The 19,725-nt window shown below is 32.5% G+C and overlaps 3 protein-coding genes across 6 annotated transcripts; 2 read left to right on the top strand and 1 right to left on the bottom strand.

Annotated features, from left to right (window-relative positions):
* Positions 1-1,045: 1,045 nt before the first annotated feature.
* LOC145755543 (BTB/POZ domain-containing protein 16-like) lies at positions 1,046-8,144 on the top strand. 3 transcript variants are annotated; one of them, XM_082571798.1, is made up of 16 exons: positions 1,046-1,568; positions 2,008-2,124; positions 2,275-2,378; positions 2,553-2,739; positions 2,814-2,917; positions 3,032-3,233; positions 3,489-3,604; positions 3,931-4,115; positions 4,386-4,499; positions 4,659-4,795; positions 5,207-5,298; positions 5,536-5,674; positions 6,231-6,354; positions 6,888-7,088; positions 7,282-7,354; positions 7,663-8,144. In XM_082571798.1, exons 1-15 carry the CDS (start codon positions 1,453-1,455, stop codon positions 7,348-7,350), a joined length of 2,007 nt encoding a protein of 668 aa, XP_082427924.1. In that variant the 5' UTR covers positions 1,046-1,452; the 3' UTR covers positions 7,351-7,354; positions 7,663-8,144. The 3 variants fall into 3 exon arrangements, with proteins under 3 accessions (XP_082427924.1, XP_082427917.1, XP_082427911.1); XM_082571791.1 differs by having other exon boundaries at positions 7,618-8,144; XM_082571785.1 differs by lacking the exon at positions 7,663-8,144 and having other exon boundaries at positions 1,047-1,568; positions 7,282-7,418.
* A 3,038-nt stretch (positions 8,145-11,182) lies between these two features.
* Positions 11,183-16,651, bottom strand: LOC145752798 (uncharacterized). 2 transcript variants are annotated; one of them, XM_082569139.1, is made up of 7 exons: positions 16,426-16,651; positions 16,107-16,234; positions 15,817-16,003; positions 15,438-15,668; positions 14,173-14,318; positions 13,416-13,559; positions 11,183-13,197 (listed from the first exon to the last, which is right to left on the bottom strand). In XM_082569139.1, the coding sequence occupies exons 1-7, from the start codon at positions 16,538-16,540 to the stop codon at positions 11,662-11,664; spliced, it is 2,487 nt and encodes an 828-aa protein (XP_082425265.1). In that variant the 5' UTR covers positions 16,541-16,651; the 3' UTR covers positions 11,183-11,661. The 2 variants fall into 2 exon arrangements, with proteins under 2 accessions (XP_082425265.1, XP_082425273.1); XM_082569147.1 differs by lacking the exon at positions 13,416-13,559.
* Positions 16,652-17,162: 511 nt separating this feature from the next.
* LOC145752316 (ubiquitin-conjugating enzyme E2 J1-like) lies at positions 17,163-19,489 on the top strand. The gene is made up of 5 exons (XM_082568584.1): positions 17,163-17,413; positions 17,639-17,844; positions 17,927-18,011; positions 18,179-18,284; positions 18,379-19,489. Exons 1-5 carry the CDS (start codon positions 17,383-17,385, stop codon positions 18,851-18,853), a joined length of 903 nt encoding a protein of 300 aa, XP_082424710.1. The 5' UTR covers positions 17,163-17,382; the 3' UTR covers positions 18,854-19,489.
* Positions 19,490-19,725: the final 236 nt, after the last annotated feature.

Genomic DNA, 19,725 nt, shown 5'->3' with positions numbered 1-19,725 from the left:
TATATAACATCTTTGTCAGAGTTTTTACCGATTGATTTATTAATTTATTTTATCTTTAATTAAACATTACTTATTTATAACTTATGGTACAACAATGTAGGCCTATTATGTTAACAGTTATAAAGTAACATTAAAAGAAACTATAAGTTGTCTTTCAATTGTTTACTATCTCTCTGTCACGTGATAACTAAACTAAGCTTACAGTTCACTGATGTAGATACTAGTGTTATTGTTCACCAATCTTCACATTTTTGATAAGATTCAATTTTAATTTGTAATCTTGTCTTTTTTTTAAAACGTAGTAACTTTATGAGAAGTAATTCAAGCCGCAGCGCTTTTAATTTTACCGACTTAAAGTACCTAGTTCGATTCCCGACCTTGCCCTTTTTTAGAAAAAAAATTTTCTAACTCTTGCGAGTCACATTTTTTATTGCCCCGTTCCAAAAGTGTAGCAAATTTAATTTTAATTTTTATGAACTGTCCTTAAGTGGTTAGTTGATACAAGAATATAAAATTTTGGTTAAATCTTACGGAAATAAACTCTGAATTTAAGTAATGTCTAAATTCATGTTTATTAAGTGGCGTCCGTTCAGCAGAACGAAATTGCCTAACTGTTTTTAAAAAGTGCACTTAATAAAAAGCACAAATAAATCGTTGGAAAAATAATTCAATACCAGAAAAACAAGGTTAGAGTTTCCATGTAAAAAGAGTTGTTAAATAACCTGAAAATTCGATAAACAAGTTATAGTTAAAAGCATTAAAACTTATTATTTAAATAGGGAGGAAAAATACGCCAAAGCTTGACAGCAAATAAATAACAATTCAATTTCAAATCAACATCAAAAACTGTTTGTTTATAAAATTAAAAGTTAGCTTATGTGGATTTATCTAAAATAAGCTACAATGGTCAGTAACTGCTTCATATGGTTTCTCTACATTTTAAGTCTCACCTTTGGATATATAATAACTTTATACTCTAAACATCCAAAAATAACATTTTGATGACGTCACCATAGCAACTCGCGTCGTCGTTAAGAAAATTCCGCACTTAGCCCATGCGCTTTACCTTTTACATATGCCAAAAACACTCCGCACTCTGCACGAGCACTCCGCCTTTTACGTGGGCCCGAGTAAGACTTAGTTTACATTTTAGTGTGGTCAGGTGTCAGGTGGTGCATTCGTTAAAACGCTTGGCTTTACTACATGAGGTCTCAGGTTTAATCTCCTCTGCATTAAAGATGTAAAATATTTGGTTTCTTAACTGCCAAAGGCAACTGATGGCTGGTTTGGAGTAACAATAATAATTCTAGTTGGTTGAATGTTTGTCGATTTTATTTAAATATAAATAATTTGATAATCACAACAAAAAAACATGTTGTATCCAATAATGATATAGATATTAAAATTTTTCATCGTAAAGCTTCAATCTGTGATGACCCTACCCTTGAAATAATGCCTAGTTTAAGTACAGCAACGATTGCTACAGCTTCACCAAGTAATATAAATAATGATTCTTATATGCCAAATTACTTGCCCAAGCCCCCTCAACGGATAATTGATTACACAGAGTAAGTATAAAGATATCTTAACATTTGTTGAGTTAACCCCCTGCATTATTTTTGAGTCAGTTAAGTATTTGTAGTAAAAAGGTTTTAATGTATTAACCATTATACCCTTTTTTTTTGTTGTATATATCTTTATCCTCAATGTGGGAAAGTCGAATGCGCGACTTAAACATAGAGTAACATCAGTTACTCCGACCCAGTCTCGAGTTGCCTGTGGCAGTTTGGGATATTCTAGACTATAATTGCCCAGTAATTATGCTGCTAATTAAGTGCTGGCTCAGCAGGAGTTCGTACCGTTTATAGCGCCTTACTCAAGGGCGCTACAGCATGAGATCAGTGGGGATTGAACCCACAATCTCATGTGTGGTGTAGCAAGTGTTCTTACCACTACACCATGCTGCCGATTATTAATTAGCTAAAAATACTTTTTGAATTTATATAGAAAAACCTTGCATGCACCCCACAGTGCACTTCGTGGAGTTGTGATTACTGCAGTTGAGCCAAAAGATCCAGTTTCTAGAAATAAAATACGAAGATTTGCTGTTGGAAGGACTAACAGGTAAAAATGTTAATGTTTTTTCGAAGTAAAGTATTTAAGGGGATTGCATAAAAAATGTTTAGTATAAACAAAGCTAAATTTAAATATAAAAACAAAAAACTCCATCACCAAAACTTAAAAAAAATAAAGTCAAAATATTCTACGTTTTAGATGGAGGTCTCCACATTCTTTGGGAGGTGATTTATTAGGTTCATCTCAGGCTGTACGAGCCATTAGTGCCACAACAAATAACTTTATAAGAAGAGCAAAGACAGGTGAGTAGAAAACAGATTAATAGGCTATTCTAATCTATAATTTTCCAATAAGTTAACAATGTTGGTATATAAATAATGTAATTAAACAGTAGACATCTTTCAAGTGGTTAAAAAAACTTAAAATTCCAAAATAAAACTGTATTTAGTCAAATTTTTTTTAAATTACAATTTTAGCTGATAGTCCACAACTATCTATTACAAAGGACAGTGACTTTCTTGGTACTGCATGGGGGAGATCCCCATTACCCACCAGACCTTTTACTTCACCGTCTATTGATGGGGGCCGGGGTGAGGGTCGAAGGTACCCAGTGTTTTCTAGGCCCTCCACACCCCCAAAAACGGCCATGTCCCTACAAACAAGGTGATTCCAAAGGACACAAATTTTAAAATAACTATCTTGAAGAATAAAATTAATCTTTTTTAAAAAAATTTCAGAACTCCTTATCTTTCTTCTGCAAGAACTTCTCGAACAAGGTTTAAAGATCCATCAAAAGTTTTGGATATGTTTGCAAGGTTGGCTAATCAAGAGTTAGAGCCAGGTTTGTCAATTTTTATTCAAAAAATATATTTAATTAACAAAAAAATTGTATTAAAATAGCCAAATGCAAAATGTTTATTGTAAAACTTACTATTTATTAACTTATTAAATATAGACGTAAGATTACATTCTCTTGGACAAGTATGGCAGTTGCATAAAGCTTACATGGTTAAGTCTGTTGTGCTGGCCAAACTAATTAAGAGTGCTATGGCCAAAGACAAACCTCACATTTATAAAAGTGAATCTGCTCAAAAAATTGACTCATTTATATCTGACAATGAGGTGTACAGTAAAGAATATAAGAATGTTTCTCGAAGGTAATTAGATGCATGAGTTTTTGAAATCAATTCTAATCTGTGAAATTAAGATTTCTTATATCTAATAATTATGTAAAATAAATATATATCTAGGCCCAAAATTAAATTTGTTTAAGGCCTTTTCTATTTATATTAACACAATATTTTGTTTTTAAAAAATAAAAATTTTTATTTTATAAAATTGTTTTTAATTTAGTAACATTAATTTTTTTACACAAACACACTTTATCATAACAGTGTTTAAATATTTAACAGATTAACATCAATGGAAATTGAAGGCATCCGAATGAAAACCAAATCAAAAGGGACGCTTACTCAATCAGTTTTGGATATCAGTTTACAGATAGAGGACTCTTGGATCACTAGACATGGTATTGTTAAACCTGTGTTTTGTTATATTTATGGTCCATCTAACTTTAATGAATTAAACTAATTGTTTTGAAAACAGGTTAAATGCTATAACAGTTACTAGGTTAAAACTTAAAAAAGTATTTTAAAACAATAGATAAAAAATTTTACAAAACTTTTAACTATTAATATTATATAAAAATTGCATTCACTAATACAAAATGGCATTGAAATTTTACAAAAATTTTAACTATAAATATTATATTAAAACTGCATTCACTAATACAAAATGGCATTGAAAATTATATTTAAAAAAAATTAGAAATTTAAAAAAATTTTTTTTAATCAGCTATGGCAATTACACTTGGCCATCTCTACTTGGAGGAAAGCATTGTTGCCACTGGAGATGCAGTCGAGACCCTAGCAACTGCATGCAACTTAAAATTTGTGAGTTTAGTGGATGCTTGTTGTCGGGTTATGGTCAACAATTTGGCACCAGATACTATTTGTGTGTATTTGGAAGCTGCCACAAGGGTGAGTGAAAAGTTTTTCCTAATTTTTGTAAGATGTTTTTAAAATTGAAATACTTTTAATCACATCACAATATTTAAGCATCAAAACACACATATGAAGTATTTATACCATAGAATTTTTTTTTTTAGTTTTAATTTACAATTTTTTTTTTTAATTTAGAAACTACCACTACTGGTCCCTAATATTTTTATTTATTTCATTAAGTTGTTATGTGAATTTTGGGTTGTGAAATTTGGGCAGTTTATTAAATTTATAAAAACATTTTTCTAGTATGAGCAAGTTACTGTGGTATCAGCATGTGAGAGATGGTTGGAATTGAACCTGGTACCCCAACTATCTTACACCATTTATTTAAGAGACGTGCCATCTGAGACATTGGACAAGGTAGGTTTTAAAGTGTTTATTTAAGGTATTTTTGTTGCAGAGAAAATATTTAAATACTGCAAATTGATTTAACAAAATAAGATCAATTTAAAAAAACAATTTTTAAATTTTTAGCATGTGCAGCTCAATTTTTTTTTATAGTATTATTTACTTTTTTAGATTTTAAAGTCATCTCGTCTATTTACATTCAATGAATATTCATTGTACAAAACCTTATGTTATTGGTTGTTTATGCAACTCCATAAAGATCTTATATTTATGCCCTCCCAAACCACTGTGATGACCTATTTCAGCAGGTGTGTTTGTTATCCTTTAACACTCAGAACCATGTGTGTTTCATTTTGTATAATTTTTAAGTGTGTTTTTAAAATATATATTAAACCGGCAGCGTGGTGTAGTGGTAAGAACACTTGCTACACCACACATAAGGTAGTGGGTTCAATCCCTACTGATCTCATCCTGTAGAGCTTTTAAGTAAGGCGCTATAAATGGTATGAACTCCTGCTGAGCCAGCACTTAATCAGCAGCATAATTATCGAGGAATTATAATCTATAATATCCCAAACTGCCACAGGCAACTCGAGACTGGGTCGGAGTAACTGATGTTACTCTATGTTTAAGTCGCGCATTCGACTTTCCCACATCAAGGATAAAGATATTTACAAAATAATATATATATATTTAAATATGTGATTTATATTTTTTAGTATGACTCGTAGTTGTGCCTTCTTAGAAAGAGAAGAGGGGATAGCTTACAGTACTGCTTTCGGTTGCCTTAGACTTCATGGCATAACTGATAGTAGGTGTAGTTGTTTTATATATAGAAACTTGAATGCTGTTTTAAACATGCAACAAAAAATATAATCTTCAACTTTAGGCTGTGTATTGCTGAATGCCCAAAATTTCTGCAGAATGGATTTTTTGCAGTAGATTTATCCTTGCAAATTAACCTTATATGAATGAATTACAATAAGTAGTGGATTTTGATTTTAAAACTAACTTTTTATTTACTAATTTTTCTGTCATATTTTTTTAGCAAAGCACCTACAGGATGTGATGTTTATGAATATTGTTCCGCAAGCTTGGTTGCTTCGAGTGTTTAGTCATCATTACCATGCACTACAGGGAGGTGGAGATATGTCGTTCTTGCTTAACTTCTCTCTTGGGGCCTGCAGGTTAATTACCTACAACTTTTTGCTACAATTTTTATGCTTAGGGGTTTATTTTTATAAATCGGCAGCGTGGTGTAGTGGTAAGAACTCTTGCTACACCACACATGAGGCCGTGAATTCAATCCCCACTGATCTCATGCTGTTGCCCTTGAGTAAGGCGCTATAAACGGTATAAATTTCTGCTGAGCCAGCACTTAATCAGCAGCATAATTATCGGGCAATTATAATCTATAATATCCCACACTGCCACAGACAACTCGAGACTGGGTCGGAGTAACTGATGTTACTCTATGTTTGAGTCCACACTGAGGATAAAGATATATACAAAAAAAAATATTTTTTTGAATATTATTTTGTTTATCCTGTAATTGAATTCGATAGCCTATTCAAAAACTCAAGAAATTATTTTGTTATTCTTTTTATTATATTGTTTAAAAACTTAATTTTTACCGTTATTTATGAATAATTATATGGTATATTTATAAGCTGTATAAAATGGTTATAAACACAATCAAAATTGTAATATATTTTTATTTTTTTAATATTGTAATTTTTACAGATTTGGATTTATATTGGAACAGGAGCCCGGTTATCATTCTGAGATTTTTTCACTTCATGGTTTTCACTTTGAAGCCAAAGCACAACGACAAGGTGGATTAAACAACTACATCGTGTACTTACAGGTTCGTTTTATATTTACTTTGTTTAATTAAAAAAAGCAAAAATATATTTTTTATATATTTAATATTCTTCAAATAAAAAGGGCCGACTTTACGGTCTAACATGGTAGTGTTTGTTACCAAACTTCTCCCTAACGTTGCCATTGCCGGTTTGGATATTATAAACCTTTTTTTTGTATATATCTTTATCCTCGATGTGGTAAAGTCGAATGCGCGACTTAAACATAGAGTAACATCAGTTACCCCGACCCAGTCTCGAGTTGCATGTGGCTGTTTAGGATATTATAGATTATAATTGCCCAGTAATTATGCTGCTGATTAAGTGCTGGCTCAGCAGAAGTTCATACCGTTTACAGCGCCTTACTCAAGGGCGCTACAACATGAGATCAGTGGGGATTGAACTCACGACCTCATGCGTGGTGTAGCAAATGTTCTTACCACTACACCACGCTGCCGGTTGCCACGTTGCCATTGCCAGTTTGGATAATATTAACCTGTTTATGTTTTATGATATTCATTAACCTTGTTAATATTAGCGTCTTCGACCTACCGATCCATCTCTGTCATTTCGCGCTTGCGAGCGAGCAACTTTCTCAATGCGACGTGATCGCCTTATTCGTTACCAGCTTAACGTTCAACACCCTTCTTCGCTCGACACCGACGCTAGTTGGCGTTATGAGTCGTCCGGTGTGCTCGAGCAAAGGTTTGGTGTCGAATCGAAGACAGCGCGGAGTAAGGTGGGTTATTGTTACGTCATAATAACATCATGAATGTCAAATAAGAATAAATTGTTAAAATCAAAATCATAATTTATTGGAAACTTGCAATTTGGCGGTTTAAGTTATGCAATTTGACAAAGCAAATTAGAATTATGGCTTTACTTAATTTTTTTTTATGTCAATAGAGTTTATGACGTCATTTACTTTTCAGATTTTACATGTGACCGACGTGGAAGTTCCGATGTATGTTTCGTTCGCCATATTTTTCCCTCCATCCTAATCTGGTTTGTATTTTACATTCTATCTCTTACTTTATAGCGTTTCAGGTGTAGTTGTAAATTATCAGGGTAAATTAGTTTTTCTATTTTTTTTTTTACCAAAGAATTTTTTTTAAAGTTAAAAAAATTGAATAATTTTTTTTAAATTTATTTTTAATATTTTTTTTTTATTTTTTTTTAATATTTTTTTGATGGTGTCTAATAGAGTAACTAAGTCCAGTTGTTGTTATATATGTAAAAAATATTCACAGCAGTTTTAAAAAACACAGGGTATTTATTTATTCTGTATTTCTTTCTCGTCCTATATTAAACAGCTGAATACGCAGCCGTCCGAAAAGTTTGAACGATTTAATTTCATTTGCGATGTTTGTAATAAGATACAGTGCACACATTTGATATTTTCTGCTGTTCAAAATATCACAACCCTGTATCCGAGCATATTTAAAATCACTTTGAAAATTTACCAAAATTCCCAAATTTAGCAAAAAAGGGTAATACCGTGTTTTTTTTTATAATTTTTTTTTATTGTAAAGTAAATTATATATAGTGTGAGTTTGTTTTAGAGTGTTAATTGTTGTTTGGAATTGATTGTAGTTATATTGACTAATTATGTAATGTAGTTATTAATGAATATTAAGATGTAAAATGTGTTAAGCCAAATATTTTAATTTATAAGCCAAATCCATGCCAATGAAATTACTTTAAATCAACTTTTGCCATAGTTTCAGCTTTAAATCAATTCAATGCACTTAAACCTAATCACTGTGTTAATATTAGCTTATAGAAATTTTTAAAGTGTTATGTGTTAAAAAATTGTATATTGTTTTTAAGTAAAAAATAAAGTTTATGTTACACTTTCTAGACAATTTTGTTGGGTCTTTCAGAATTATCATTTTTTAGATCAAGTTTAAAATTTTATTTCCCTTACGAATCCGATACTTTTAGCTTACACATACGACGTCAAATAACATTTGATATAAACCCTTCTATCAATTATTAAAGCAAACACTTCGGTATTGAAACAAAATAACCCGCTTGTCGATAAAGTACTTACTCCATCAGTATTAACTTAATTTTTAGGTTTTCTATTGTCCGGGGAATACCATAGTCTGTGTTATTACTCCGAAGTGTATTTGTTTTTTTCGTAATTTAAAGAAAAAAGACCTAAAATTAACACTTTTTTTTAGGCTTAAAAAAATTGTTTTCAATTTTTTTGGTTAATTATTTTTTAAGATTGTGGTTTGTATTTTTTTGATTCACTCGGTATGAATTACTGTAAAAAATTTTTTTTTGAGGTCATTGGATTTTTACTGCGTGTTTTTCTAAATTATTTTTAATGTACGTACTAAAATAAGTGCACTCAAAGTAAATGTGAGATCAAAAATATGTAATATTATAACACATTATAATAAAATAACCCAAAAGCACGCAACACACAAACGCATCTAACACATACGCTTCGGTAATCATAATAATTGGAAACTTAATATCCACTATAAGTCACCGAGTAAGAACGGTATCAAATTGCGCATAAATTCAGCTTTTATCGCACCACAAAATTGTTTTATGGCCTTCTCATTCGGGAATTTGCAACCCTAAACCTGATCCAAAACCTACAACCTTATTCCCTGTTATTCGATTTCAATTTCTCGACTTTAACACGATTATGATCGAAATTCGAAGCCGTAATTGCGTTTCGCCTTTGCCGTAATACAAACGCTAAATGGAGCTGTTTACGGCAATCGAATATTTTGTTTTTTATCCCAAAATCCGACTAATATTAGATGTAGAAAAGAACTGGCTCGCTGTGGCGTGAAATAAACGTCTTTTCGAGTATAATGCACCGAAATTGAAACCCGAGTTTAAATGAAATTCGAATTTTAAATTGCGATCGATTTTAGGATGATGTAACTTTGGTCTGTCTGTGACGTGACCGTTTTTATTTAAAAAAATGTTATTTTTGTGTTTTATTTACTAAAGTTTTGTGTGTTTTTTTATTAAGTCACAGTTAAAAAGGGCCAATTGTTAAAATATTTGTATTATTATTTAATTTTTTTTTTTAGAATTAAAAAGAAATATAATTGTAAAAAATCAGTTTTTGACCTTTAGAATAATTGAAGGAATTATTTTTCGTAAAAAAAACGTGAATCTCAATAATATCAAGTTTCTCTTTAACAATCGAACCCCACACTACAAACATGTTATTGCTTAACCCCATTTCAAAGGGGTAAACGGGGTCCGGTTACCCCTAAATGTAACCGAAAACTTGTGCGACCCCGTTGGGTAATAAATACTTGGCGTCTCGTTGCGTTCCTGCAACTTTTCAGATTGCAAATAATGAAAAAAATCAGGTTTAAATTGCCGCTCAAAACAATAGTTTCTTGCCAGTCGTGACGTAATTTAATACCCTGCCTACTTCAGGTAATTCGTTTCGGGTTGGCTAGCCGAGCACAAATTACTTGATTTTAATGTTATCTGTGTTGGGTAGAGTTGCCGGGTTACCTGCATCCGTGTATAAGGTTCACGAAACGAGATATCGAACGATGAAAAACACTATTGTATTTCGTGAGTCGGAAAAATAAGGCTTTTTAATTGGCCCTAAAAAGTCAACTGATAAAGTGGCTTTGCGTTGATGTGCTTTTTTATTGAGTTTATATTTTCCGTATTTTATAGCTTGGGACATAAATTATCCCGGTATTGCTTATCGGATGTGCAATATTGCATGCGAAATCAACATTTTTAATGTGATTAACTAACGCCTTGCCGCATCGAATTCGCGAATAAGCTCTAAATGTCGGGCCTAAATTATAAAAATTGAGGCGCTCGAATATCATAAGGGATTTTCTCATGCGATTTGCGCTAAGAAACAGAGTAATTTGGAACCCGATCTCTAACGGACACGGATATACGAGCACGGGGTATCGCGTTACTCATCCGCGGGCATAAGGTAATCGGGCACCCGCGAACAGCACACAAGGGCCTCGGTGTATGAGCTTAATGTTTGTTTTGCAATGTAACACGATAGCTTTAAAGCTGATTTTGAATTTTCTAAGCTATAAATTGGCTGTTATTGGCAAGTCTTTTTGTATGAACTAAAAACAAAACGAATTATCTGTTATTTCACTAGTGTTGTATACTTATATTTATAAATAATGTAAGTCCATTTAATTGTATACAAAACAGTTTTTATTTTGTTTAAAAGGACCCAGTTATAGGTATATTTTAAAAGGTGCTTCAGCAAAAGGTCTTAATTTCTTTCTATTTTAAAATTTGCCCAAAAGTTAAATCTTCTTATACACAAAAATGAAATATAAATTTTTTTTTTTTTAAAGTTTTTTTTTTGAATTCGCCCAAAAATTAACATTTCCATTTTTGCCCTTTTTACGTCGTGCGTATCAACGTGGTATTAAATTCATTTAAATATAGTTTTTATAAACCTGCCATGCCCGATTTTGCTACGTATTTGGAATTGTGTTCTTTTGTTATATGGTATTATATTACACTTGACCTTTAGAAATTTATGAGTAATTTTTATTGTTAAATTGACGCATCGGCGTACACGCCCTAACACATAACGTTTTTTTTGGTTTCGTTTAAAATTCAAAACACAAAACGCCGTGTAATAAAAGGTCATTTCTTTGCTTTAAAAGTATTTTTAGAATTTACCAAAATGGGCATTACGCCTTAAAAGTTTGGATCGATGAATTTAAACTATTCGGAACGAAAAATCCCACGTTATGGTTTTACTCACTAATTCGTGTAAAACCTAATATCCTATTACTGGACTTTCCTACGCCTTCTACCTAACCATGAATCACACCCACGTAAAGAAATACGAATTTATTTAAAAAATGCGATCAAAATATGCGTACAAAATGGAACGAAAGCAATGACAGAAAGCAGAACAAAATGTGAGAAGAAAAGCAGTGTTTCGATGCGGGCAGTAATCAGATAAACACTTTTAAACTTTGACCCTACTTGTTTAAGCAACCGGGTGGTCTCATAGTTTTAACGAACTAGAACGTCAACATGTAATCAATATTGCGAGGAAAGTAAATGATACATGATAAACACGCATAGTAAACGCGTAAGATATTTCCCATTTAAGACCACACAGATACATTTAAAAACTTACAATTACGGACACACACTAAAAATCGAAAATTAAAATAAAAATTGACATAAATAAAAATAACAAAATAACGATAAGCATTTTTGATAAATAGCAGTAAGGTTTTTATCATTTCTATTATTAAATTTTTAAATAAAAAAAGAAATGGGGCTTGGCAGGAATCGAACCCTCAACAGCATGATCAGGTAGCTAGCTTCGTTTTCTTGCACTCGACATGAAGATAATGTCTCGACGGATTAACCGAATTTTCATCTGGAGTTGGCTCGTCTTCGCAGGAGAACGATCTTTTTCTTGAACCTTCCTCAACCGACGATCCTCTGCTCTTGGCCGAGAGGTCGATTGCCATAGAACTTTCCACTTCGTCGGCGCTGGCGTTATTACTTGGCGTTTTGTAGACAGCTTTATCCTGTTTCTCGTTGAGTAAATTGGCATTGCAATTGGGTGTCGATTTACCTTGTATTTTGTCGTTCATATCAGATATATCGCTGTAAACTGATACCTCTGGGTTAACGTTATTAGAACACGAACCATTTTCTTCAATAACAGGTTGCGTATTTGAATCGTTGTGAATACCGGATTTTACTTCCTTAGTTTTCAATTCATCTTTGAATGCTCGCAAAGTTTCGCTTGGAACAGGAAAGGGAACTGGTATAGGGATGGGAATTGGAAGGGGAAATGGCATAAGTAACATAGGTGCTGGCCAGCCAAACTGTGCTTGCCTGGATTTTTCAGGAACACCCATGCCAGTTGGTTTTGGAGAAATTTGTTGCACTGGTGCTTTCTTTTCGTTGTTTTGCATTGAAATGTTTTTATTCTGGTTGTTAAAATCTTGCTGTGGTGATATTTTTGACGTTGGTTTGCAAGCCTGTGAGGCTGTTATTGCATTTAATATAGCAGCAATATTTTGTGGTAATTCCTTTTGCTGAGCTAATTTGTTAGCTTCTGTGGGCTTGGAATTTGAGTCACATTTCATACCGGCCGCTAGCATGCCCAGCATAAAGCTAGAAGAATCAACTTTTTCGAAATCTTGGACCTCGGAAGTGGCTGTCAACGTAGCGGGATTGGGAAGCATTGAACTCCCACAGAAGCCTGGAAAAAGAGCAGGGTTTGCAAGAAGTGGATTTGGTACAAAGTCGGATAGATTTTGCATTAAGTGTGGCGTGAGGTTCGGGTAAGTACCGATTCCATTTAAAAATCCGGGAAAACTAGGAATCTGTGCAGAATTCGCTGCTGGAAACGAAGGAAAACCTTTCGAAGACTGATTTGTGCTGTTTTGTGCCTTTTCTTTCATAATAGGAGGCCAAGACGTTCGTACTGAATCAGCAGTTTTTCTGCCCTCTTTACTATAAGATGATTTTGAATTAGACGAGCTGTCATCTCTTGGCGAGTATTGCATTGCCTGCGAGCTCACATTTCTATGCGAGTACAAATCTCTAGTTTTGTTTCGAGAATGTTCTTCAAACATCGATAAATCCCGCCCAGAGTAATGCTTAGACGAGTGAGGCTTTTGGTTATGCTTACTTTTAGAAACAGTCTCTTTTTGCAGTCGGGGTTTTTTCTTACTTAAATCGTCTTGCATTGAAGTAGGCTTAAAGCCATTTATAGCATCCCGTTGGTTTCTTAAGTCCATTAAACCAACATCATTGTGCTTGGAGGAACTGGGGATATCGGAAGTGGAAGATGGTGATGTTGATTTGTTTTCTCTTGCTTCTTCAGCCTGCCAATAAAAAAAAATTTTTAAACATTTGAAAAATTAAATTCTTTATTCTTTGTTTTTATTGGTTGGTATTTTTTATGCAACGAAATTGTGGTATTTGGTTTAAGTTTGTTTAAAGATAACAGTTATAGTCTTGGACCTTGTGTGAAGCAAAAAAACAACACTTGATAAAAAGTAACGCGACACGCTTCGAACAACAACGTAGTCGACATTTTTACCTTCGAGTTGTGTATCTCGTTACAGAACACATTGAGTTTATATTTTTCCAGGCACTCGGTCGAGCAAAATTGCAACCTCCCGTCGCCATGACAACTCTCCAGATACTCACACACGTACCTCACTTGTTTACACCAATCACACACCTGCAACGACATGACGTCATCATCACATGCTTGTTTTTAGTCTCACGCGTATTATATGCGCAAAAAAACTTCAATCGATTTCGTTTTCGACAGAAACCGTTCGAATCGAAAAAACAAACGACGAATAACCGCAAATCAATTTCTGTGACGTCATTTTCTGTGATCACGAGACATTTTCGACAGATGATTATTTCGTGGGCGTTTGGGTTAGCTTAGGGTTAACGCTCTAAAGTTTGGACACCCGATAGGTTGTTAGCAATTGGCTAAACAAAGGTGATTAACGCTTAAGCACTTAACGCTGTTAAGCGCGAGTTGTGACGTGTCAAATATGACGTCATTCTCGGTTAATTTTACTTCCCAATTTCTTATACTAAAAAGGCATAAGTAAAATTTGTAATAAAATACTCTGATTGAGGAGAATTTATTTGTTTGGCCAAAATTACTTTAGGCGTTTGGTTTATTTTAGACCATAAAATACATTAAAAAAAAGAATAACAAAAAAAAATCTTCCCCAAAACGCCTAAATAATAAACTCTGCGCTTTTGGAATGCGATAGCTTAATTTAGGCTAAATTTTAACAGTACTCATTTTCAAAAACCAATATTCAATTTACCCTGGATCGTTTGAAGTTGGCTCGACGGCAAGCTGCAAAACACTTTTCCGAACAAAACCGTTTTGTTCCGTCGCTTTCCTGGAGTGTGAACGCACAATTTCCAGTTTTACGACACCAAGCACAAGTTATTTCGTCATCAAATGAGCCTAAAAATTGAAAATTTGCATATTAGAATTAAATTAGCATATTTCCCAAACTTTTGTTTTAAAATTTTTTGTTATAAATCTGTTCCATAATCAACTTAAACAAACTTAATACTAAAAGAGGTAACTAATGGTGGTAAACAATCACAAAAAAAATGTTGGAGTTTCCAAAAACAAGTATTATCGTATGATTCACAATCAAACTTATTGACCATGGTTCCCATTAGTCCTTATGGGAGTTGGAGTGTAAAAACTCAGTGTGTATATGCCAACTTTCTGCGGTTTTAAATCGGATATCCTAGCGCACATACACACACGTACTTTTTTAGAACCTTTGCAAAACTTAAGTTTTTAAGTTGAGGGAAAACATCAGTATTTCGTGACAAGCAAGCTTCTGTAATAAAATACGTGGCATCCTATTGCGTAATATGACACCGATTGTGAAGTGACGCAGTGCGTGGGACACAAAACAGTTAGTCGCCTTATCGTGCTGACAAAATACTAACCCTTGTTAAAAACACACCACCTGTTCTAGCCAACACTACCGCGCTTATATTTCAAATTAATTGAGTTTTTTTTTTAGTTTAAAAACTGTAAAAATTAACAGTTTAGTTAAAAGAAATCCCAACCTTACTTAACACTTGAGAATACACAGAGTAACCAAAGCACCAAAATCTTTGGGGTTAGTAAAGATCATATTTTCCAATATTTTAAGGCCCTATTTAGCCCTGTTTAATTGGCGTACATGCGGAAGTAAGAGCTTATAAAATCAAGGATGTTGTATCTATGACAGTTTATGAGTCGGGAGTATCGTATTTCACCAACGTAAATGTCTTTTAGGCTGTATGTTGTAAGGCAACTGCACGCACCAATTGAATTGTTATTCTACACGCCGAACCAGAAGCCAGGTATAAATTTACATTTGATAAATTTCAACCTCATTGAATTGGAGACCGCGAGAAAATCGCCCAAATATAATTGATTCTTATAAAAGTGTTCATAACCACAGCCCTATATGTTTTAATAATGTGGGCTCAAAAATTGAAAGTTAATTTAATATACAGATCGTAATAAATAGAACACCTACTTATAAGCAGGGCTTGATTTATTAAATTACTGTACCTGATTTGGTGTTTGTCTTTGTGGAAACGGAGAGAGACGGGGGAGATCTTATTATATCTCGCATAGCTGATGCAATAATTCCATTCTGTAATAATGAAGGTGTAAAGCACTTTAAGATATCTTCTTTGGTTTTAAACTGATCCCTCTTCATTACTTTGTTTATTTTATCGCTTGAATCGCAACTTGAAGGTGGCCTGCTGCTGGTGTGTGAATTACGCGATTCGCATCGACCTAAATGAATAAAAATATTTCTTTTTATTTTAAATGACTCTTACGGTAAAAAGGACCTTGCTAAGAAAATTATACATGCGCTTTGTTTGTAAGTGTCTCTGTCTATATAGCCGAAATCTTATAAAAACAGAATCAGGCTAAATTTTACGTTGGTATGATTCAGAGGCATGTTTTGAGTTCGGCGACAAACATCCTTCCGAATTCCCGCTAGAAGAATGATTACTCCTCGGGGAGCACATGGATGACGTGGCTCGGATTCTGCTCAGGTCACTCTCAGCGACATGTTCGTATCCATATAAGCCTAATAATTCGTTCATCGTACTTTGGGCAAAACTCTGCAAAAAAATCGATTGTTTATACGGTTTAAATCCAACGCCTTTTTATGAGTTTTTTTGCCTATTTAAAAAAAGTGTATTTTGGTGTTTTTAAGTTACCCACCTTCATTTCTTCGCCTGGCTCCTTCTTAATTTTGTTAAGTAATCTTGGAACAGGACTTTTGGAGGAACGACTAACTTGTTGTGATCTATCTCTTGTATTACTCTCTAAAGCGCTTTCACTTTTTGTGGCTAAAAAAACGTACACAAAAAATATTTAACTACATTAGTAGTTTGTAAGTATCATACTTAAAAAAACGCAATCTTATTACAAGATTTTGTTAAATTATTATAAACTATTTAAAAAGAACTTTGAATAATTCTATGTCTCTCGTCACAAATGCTTAAATTTTCGCTTAATAATTTATGCCAAATCCTCCTACCTTGCAAGCGCAGTTCGTTGTTTTCGGAACTTTCTGATGAACTTTCTGACTTTACTTGCTGACGTTCAATGGAACTGGATTTCTTTTCTCGCGTCTTTGACATATCAAGAATCATGGCACTATTTATTTTTCATTAATATCTTCTACTATATTAACGAAAAACTAAAACACTATTCTTGTTTGTTTGAGTATCCGTGTCTAACCGACCTAAGCATATAAATAATAAAGCCACGAAACCACACTATGTTATGTTTCTCTCGAAATACTTTCTTTTTTATCGAATTGTTTTTCCTTTTTTATATAGAACATCGTAGTATTTAATTTTGCTCTGTGATATCATCTAGTGAGAAAGCGTAGTTTACAAAACTCGTTTCACAGCTTTTATTCTTAAATTGTTAACCAGAAATTACAATAAAACGAGGTGTATTACCTTAAAACTTAATATATGTTATATTATGTAATGCAAAAATATTTAAGAACAATATTTGTTTTAAATCTATTTTTATTACATTTTTTTGCATGGTTAGTAAAATATAAACTTATTGCATACTTTTATTGCAACACGATATGCAAATTGGATAATTAAGAAATTTTTTTTTGCAATTAGAGTATTTTAAAAACAAGTTTTTAATGTTTAAAAATGATTTTTAAAATACGTAAGAAGAGGATAAAGTAATAAAAAATTCAGTCATGTGTTACGAATGACGTCATTGTTTTTATTTTGGTGAATTGGGGGTTGTAAATGGATATTGCTACGTGTTATAAGCCTGTTCCGCTACGTGTTTAGCGTTAATGTCATTTAATAAAAGTCAATTCAATAACTAAAGTTAATAAAAAAAGTTATTAAAAATAAAATAACGTAAGTTTTATCATCAGTTTTGGTGTAAATTAACAATCAAACTACAAAAAGAGGAACTAAATAGTTTAAGGGCTGAAGGGAACTAAAATTATTCAAAAATGGAGAAAGCGTACAATTTGAAAAGTCCTGGTAAGTTATATTCGCCATTAAAAATACATTGCGCAGGCAAACTTTTAACCACATAACAACCATCCGCTCCGGTTTTTAATTTTTTGCATAAATTAATTATCTTTACAACTTTTTTTTTTTATATAAACAATAAGGCATTGAGATTAGTACCCTAAATTTAATTCAAATTGTTTACTATATTAACAAGAACTGTTATTAAAATATATTAAAAAAAATTGGTTTCAGCTGTAAAAAGGTTGATGAGAGAAGCTCAGGAATTATCGAAACCGACAAGTGAATACTCAGCAAAACCTCTTGACGATAATTTATTTGAGTGGCATTTTACTTTTCGGGGTCCGGAAGATTCGGATTTTGATGGAGGAATATACCATGGAAGAATTATTCTACCTCCAGAGTATCCGATGAAGCCACCAAGCATAATGCTACTAAATGTAAGTAACTCCACAAATTTTAAATACCTGAATCGTAACAAATCTTCTAAAAAAATTTAACATGGTATTGCTTGTATTGTAGTCAAATGGAAGATTTGAGTTAAACAAAAAAATTTGTTTAAGTATTTCTGGATATCATCCTGAGTCCTGGCAACCTAGTTGGAGCAGTGAGTGGTTATTTTGTTATTAAATTTAAAATTTATTGTAAATACTAACTTAATGGCATTTAAGTGAAATAACAATATTTTCTACTGATATTCGAATCTGAAAAAGTGATATCTAATACTAAATATTATAAAAAATTTAACACTCCATATATAATGTTACTTTATAGTACGAACAGCAATAATGGCAATAATTGGGTTTATGCCGACTAAAGGAGAGGGAGCTATTGGTGCTCTAGATTATTCTTCTGAGGAGAGAAAAACTCTTGCTAAAAGGTTTGTAAAATATTGATAAATGTTTTTTTTGTTTTAAGTTAAAGTAAGAAAAAGAATTTGTTTGTGATAGTTATATTTTTAAATAACCTTTTAGATCAACTGGTTACAAATGTACAGCATGTGGTAACATCAGCACTCTTATTAACCCCAGAGAAAAATCAGACAACAAAACTGTTTCCGATGCTGAAAAGAAAGACCAGGAATTGGCAAAACAAATAATGTTTGCGAAACCTAAACCCAAACCATCCACAAGCGAATCCCAATCCACATCTGAGCGCCCGAGCATCACAGTTATTGACAACGAAACAAACACAGATGGAGTTAGAAATCGAAATCTTGAAACTAGAAACGAACCAGAGGTAGAAGATGTTTCTGCTGAAACTGAAACAACATCTACCACGACAACGCAGTCTGCAAGAATTTCACAGCCACAACAGAGACCACATCAACCTGATTCTAGCTCCTTTATGTTGCTTGTAGTCCTTACTATAGCACTTGCATTATTGTTTTTAAGGAGGTTAAATCGTGCCTATAATATAGGTGACTTATTAAGCGATTTTTTGCTTTAAAATTTGTTTAGTTTTAGGTGAAAAAAATGGTGTAGACTAGGTAATTATAAATAGCAGAATTTATTTATTTGTTTTTGGTTGTCTGTTGAATAAGTGTGTTGGTTGGATTTTTTTTTTTAAACCAATAAGAAAATAATAATTAATAGTATTGCATGTAGGAGTGTGTGTTTTTGTTTTTATTTAACGAAATTGTTTTGTTATCTTTTAGTATTAAATTGTTTTTATTTATTTTTGACACGAGTTTGAGTGCAGTTTGCATATCATTACTAATATTTAAACAATTGAAATTGAACAACCTAGTTTTTATGTTAATTTTTATTTATTAATATTCTGTAAACTAGAAAACTTAAATGTTGTCCTGTTTGTGTACGGTACATGTATATTTTCGTGATTGTATTATTTTTGATATATTATTTTCCTTCAAAACATTTTATTTATATGTTTATATATCAGTACCCAGCAATTAATACTACTATTACTGTAAATATTGTATTTCATTATATTTGGTTTATTTATTTTTAGCTTATCTGGAAAAATTAAACCTTGGGCTAATTAGATTTTTTATTTGTACTGCCTTGTTGTTTAACCACCACTTTTATTTCTTAATAGATTGCTAATACATTAATTATACATTGATACCTAAAAATTGCTTTAACTGAAATTTAAACCAATTTTTTTTTTGTATATATTTTATCCTCGATATTGGAAGGTCAAATGTGCAACCTAAACAAAGAGTAACATCAGTTACCCCTACCCAGTCTCGTTTTGTGGCAATTTAGGATATTATAGATTATAATTGCCCGATAATTATGCTGCTCAATAAGTACTGGCTCAGCGGAAGTTTATACCGATTATAGCGCCTTACTTGAGGG

The sequence above is a fragment of the Corella eumyota genome, chromosome 1 (genome assembly GCF_963082875.1).
Source record: "Corella eumyota chromosome 1, kaCorEumy4.1, whole genome shotgun sequence".
Taxonomy (NCBI): domain Eukaryota; kingdom Metazoa; phylum Chordata; class Ascidiacea; order Phlebobranchia; family Corellidae; genus Corella; species Corella eumyota.
This window is presented reverse-complemented; position numbering and strand designations above follow the sequence as displayed.

What these genes read in the sequence shown, in the direction of transcription:
- LOC145755543 (XM_082571798.1), top strand. Translation starts at nt 1,453, where the DNA reads ATGCCTAGTTTAAGTACAGCAACGATTGCTACAGCTTCACCAAGTAAT. An exon ending in CATCTGAGACATTGGACAAG is followed by an intron (nt 4,500 to 4,658) that starts GTAGGTTTTAAA and finishes TTACTTTTTTAG; the next exon opens with ATTTTAAAGTCATCTCGTCT. An exon ending in ACTACATCGTGTACTTACAG is followed by an intron (nt 6,355 to 6,887) that starts GTTCGTTTTATA and finishes TGTTAATATTAG; the next exon opens with CGTCTTCGACCTACCGATCC.
- LOC145752798 (XM_082569139.1), bottom strand. Translation starts at nt 16,540, where the DNA reads ATGATTCTTGATATGTCAAAGACGCGAGAAAAGAAATCCAGTTCCATT. An exon ending in CAACGAACTGCGCTTGCAAG is followed by an intron (nt 16,235 to 16,425) that starts GTAGGAGGATTT and finishes ACGTTTTTTTAG; the next exon opens with CCACAAAAAGTGAAAGCGCT. An exon ending in TGCCTCTGAATCATACCAAC is followed by an intron (nt 15,669 to 15,816) that starts GTAAAATTTAGC and finishes TTATTCATTTAG; the next exon opens with GTCGATGCGAATCGCGTAAT.
- LOC145752316 (XM_082568584.1), top strand. Translation starts at nt 17,383, where the DNA reads ATGGAGAAAGCGTACAATTTGAAAAGTCCTG. An exon ending in GTACAATTTGAAAAGTCCTG is followed by an intron (nt 17,414 to 17,638) that starts GTAAGTTATATT and finishes AATTGGTTTCAG; the next exon opens with CTGTAAAAAGGTTGATGAGA. An exon ending in AGAAAAACTCTTGCTAAAAG is followed by an intron (nt 18,285 to 18,378) that starts GTTTGTAAAATA and finishes ATAACCTTTTAG; the next exon opens with ATCAACTGGTTACAAATGTA.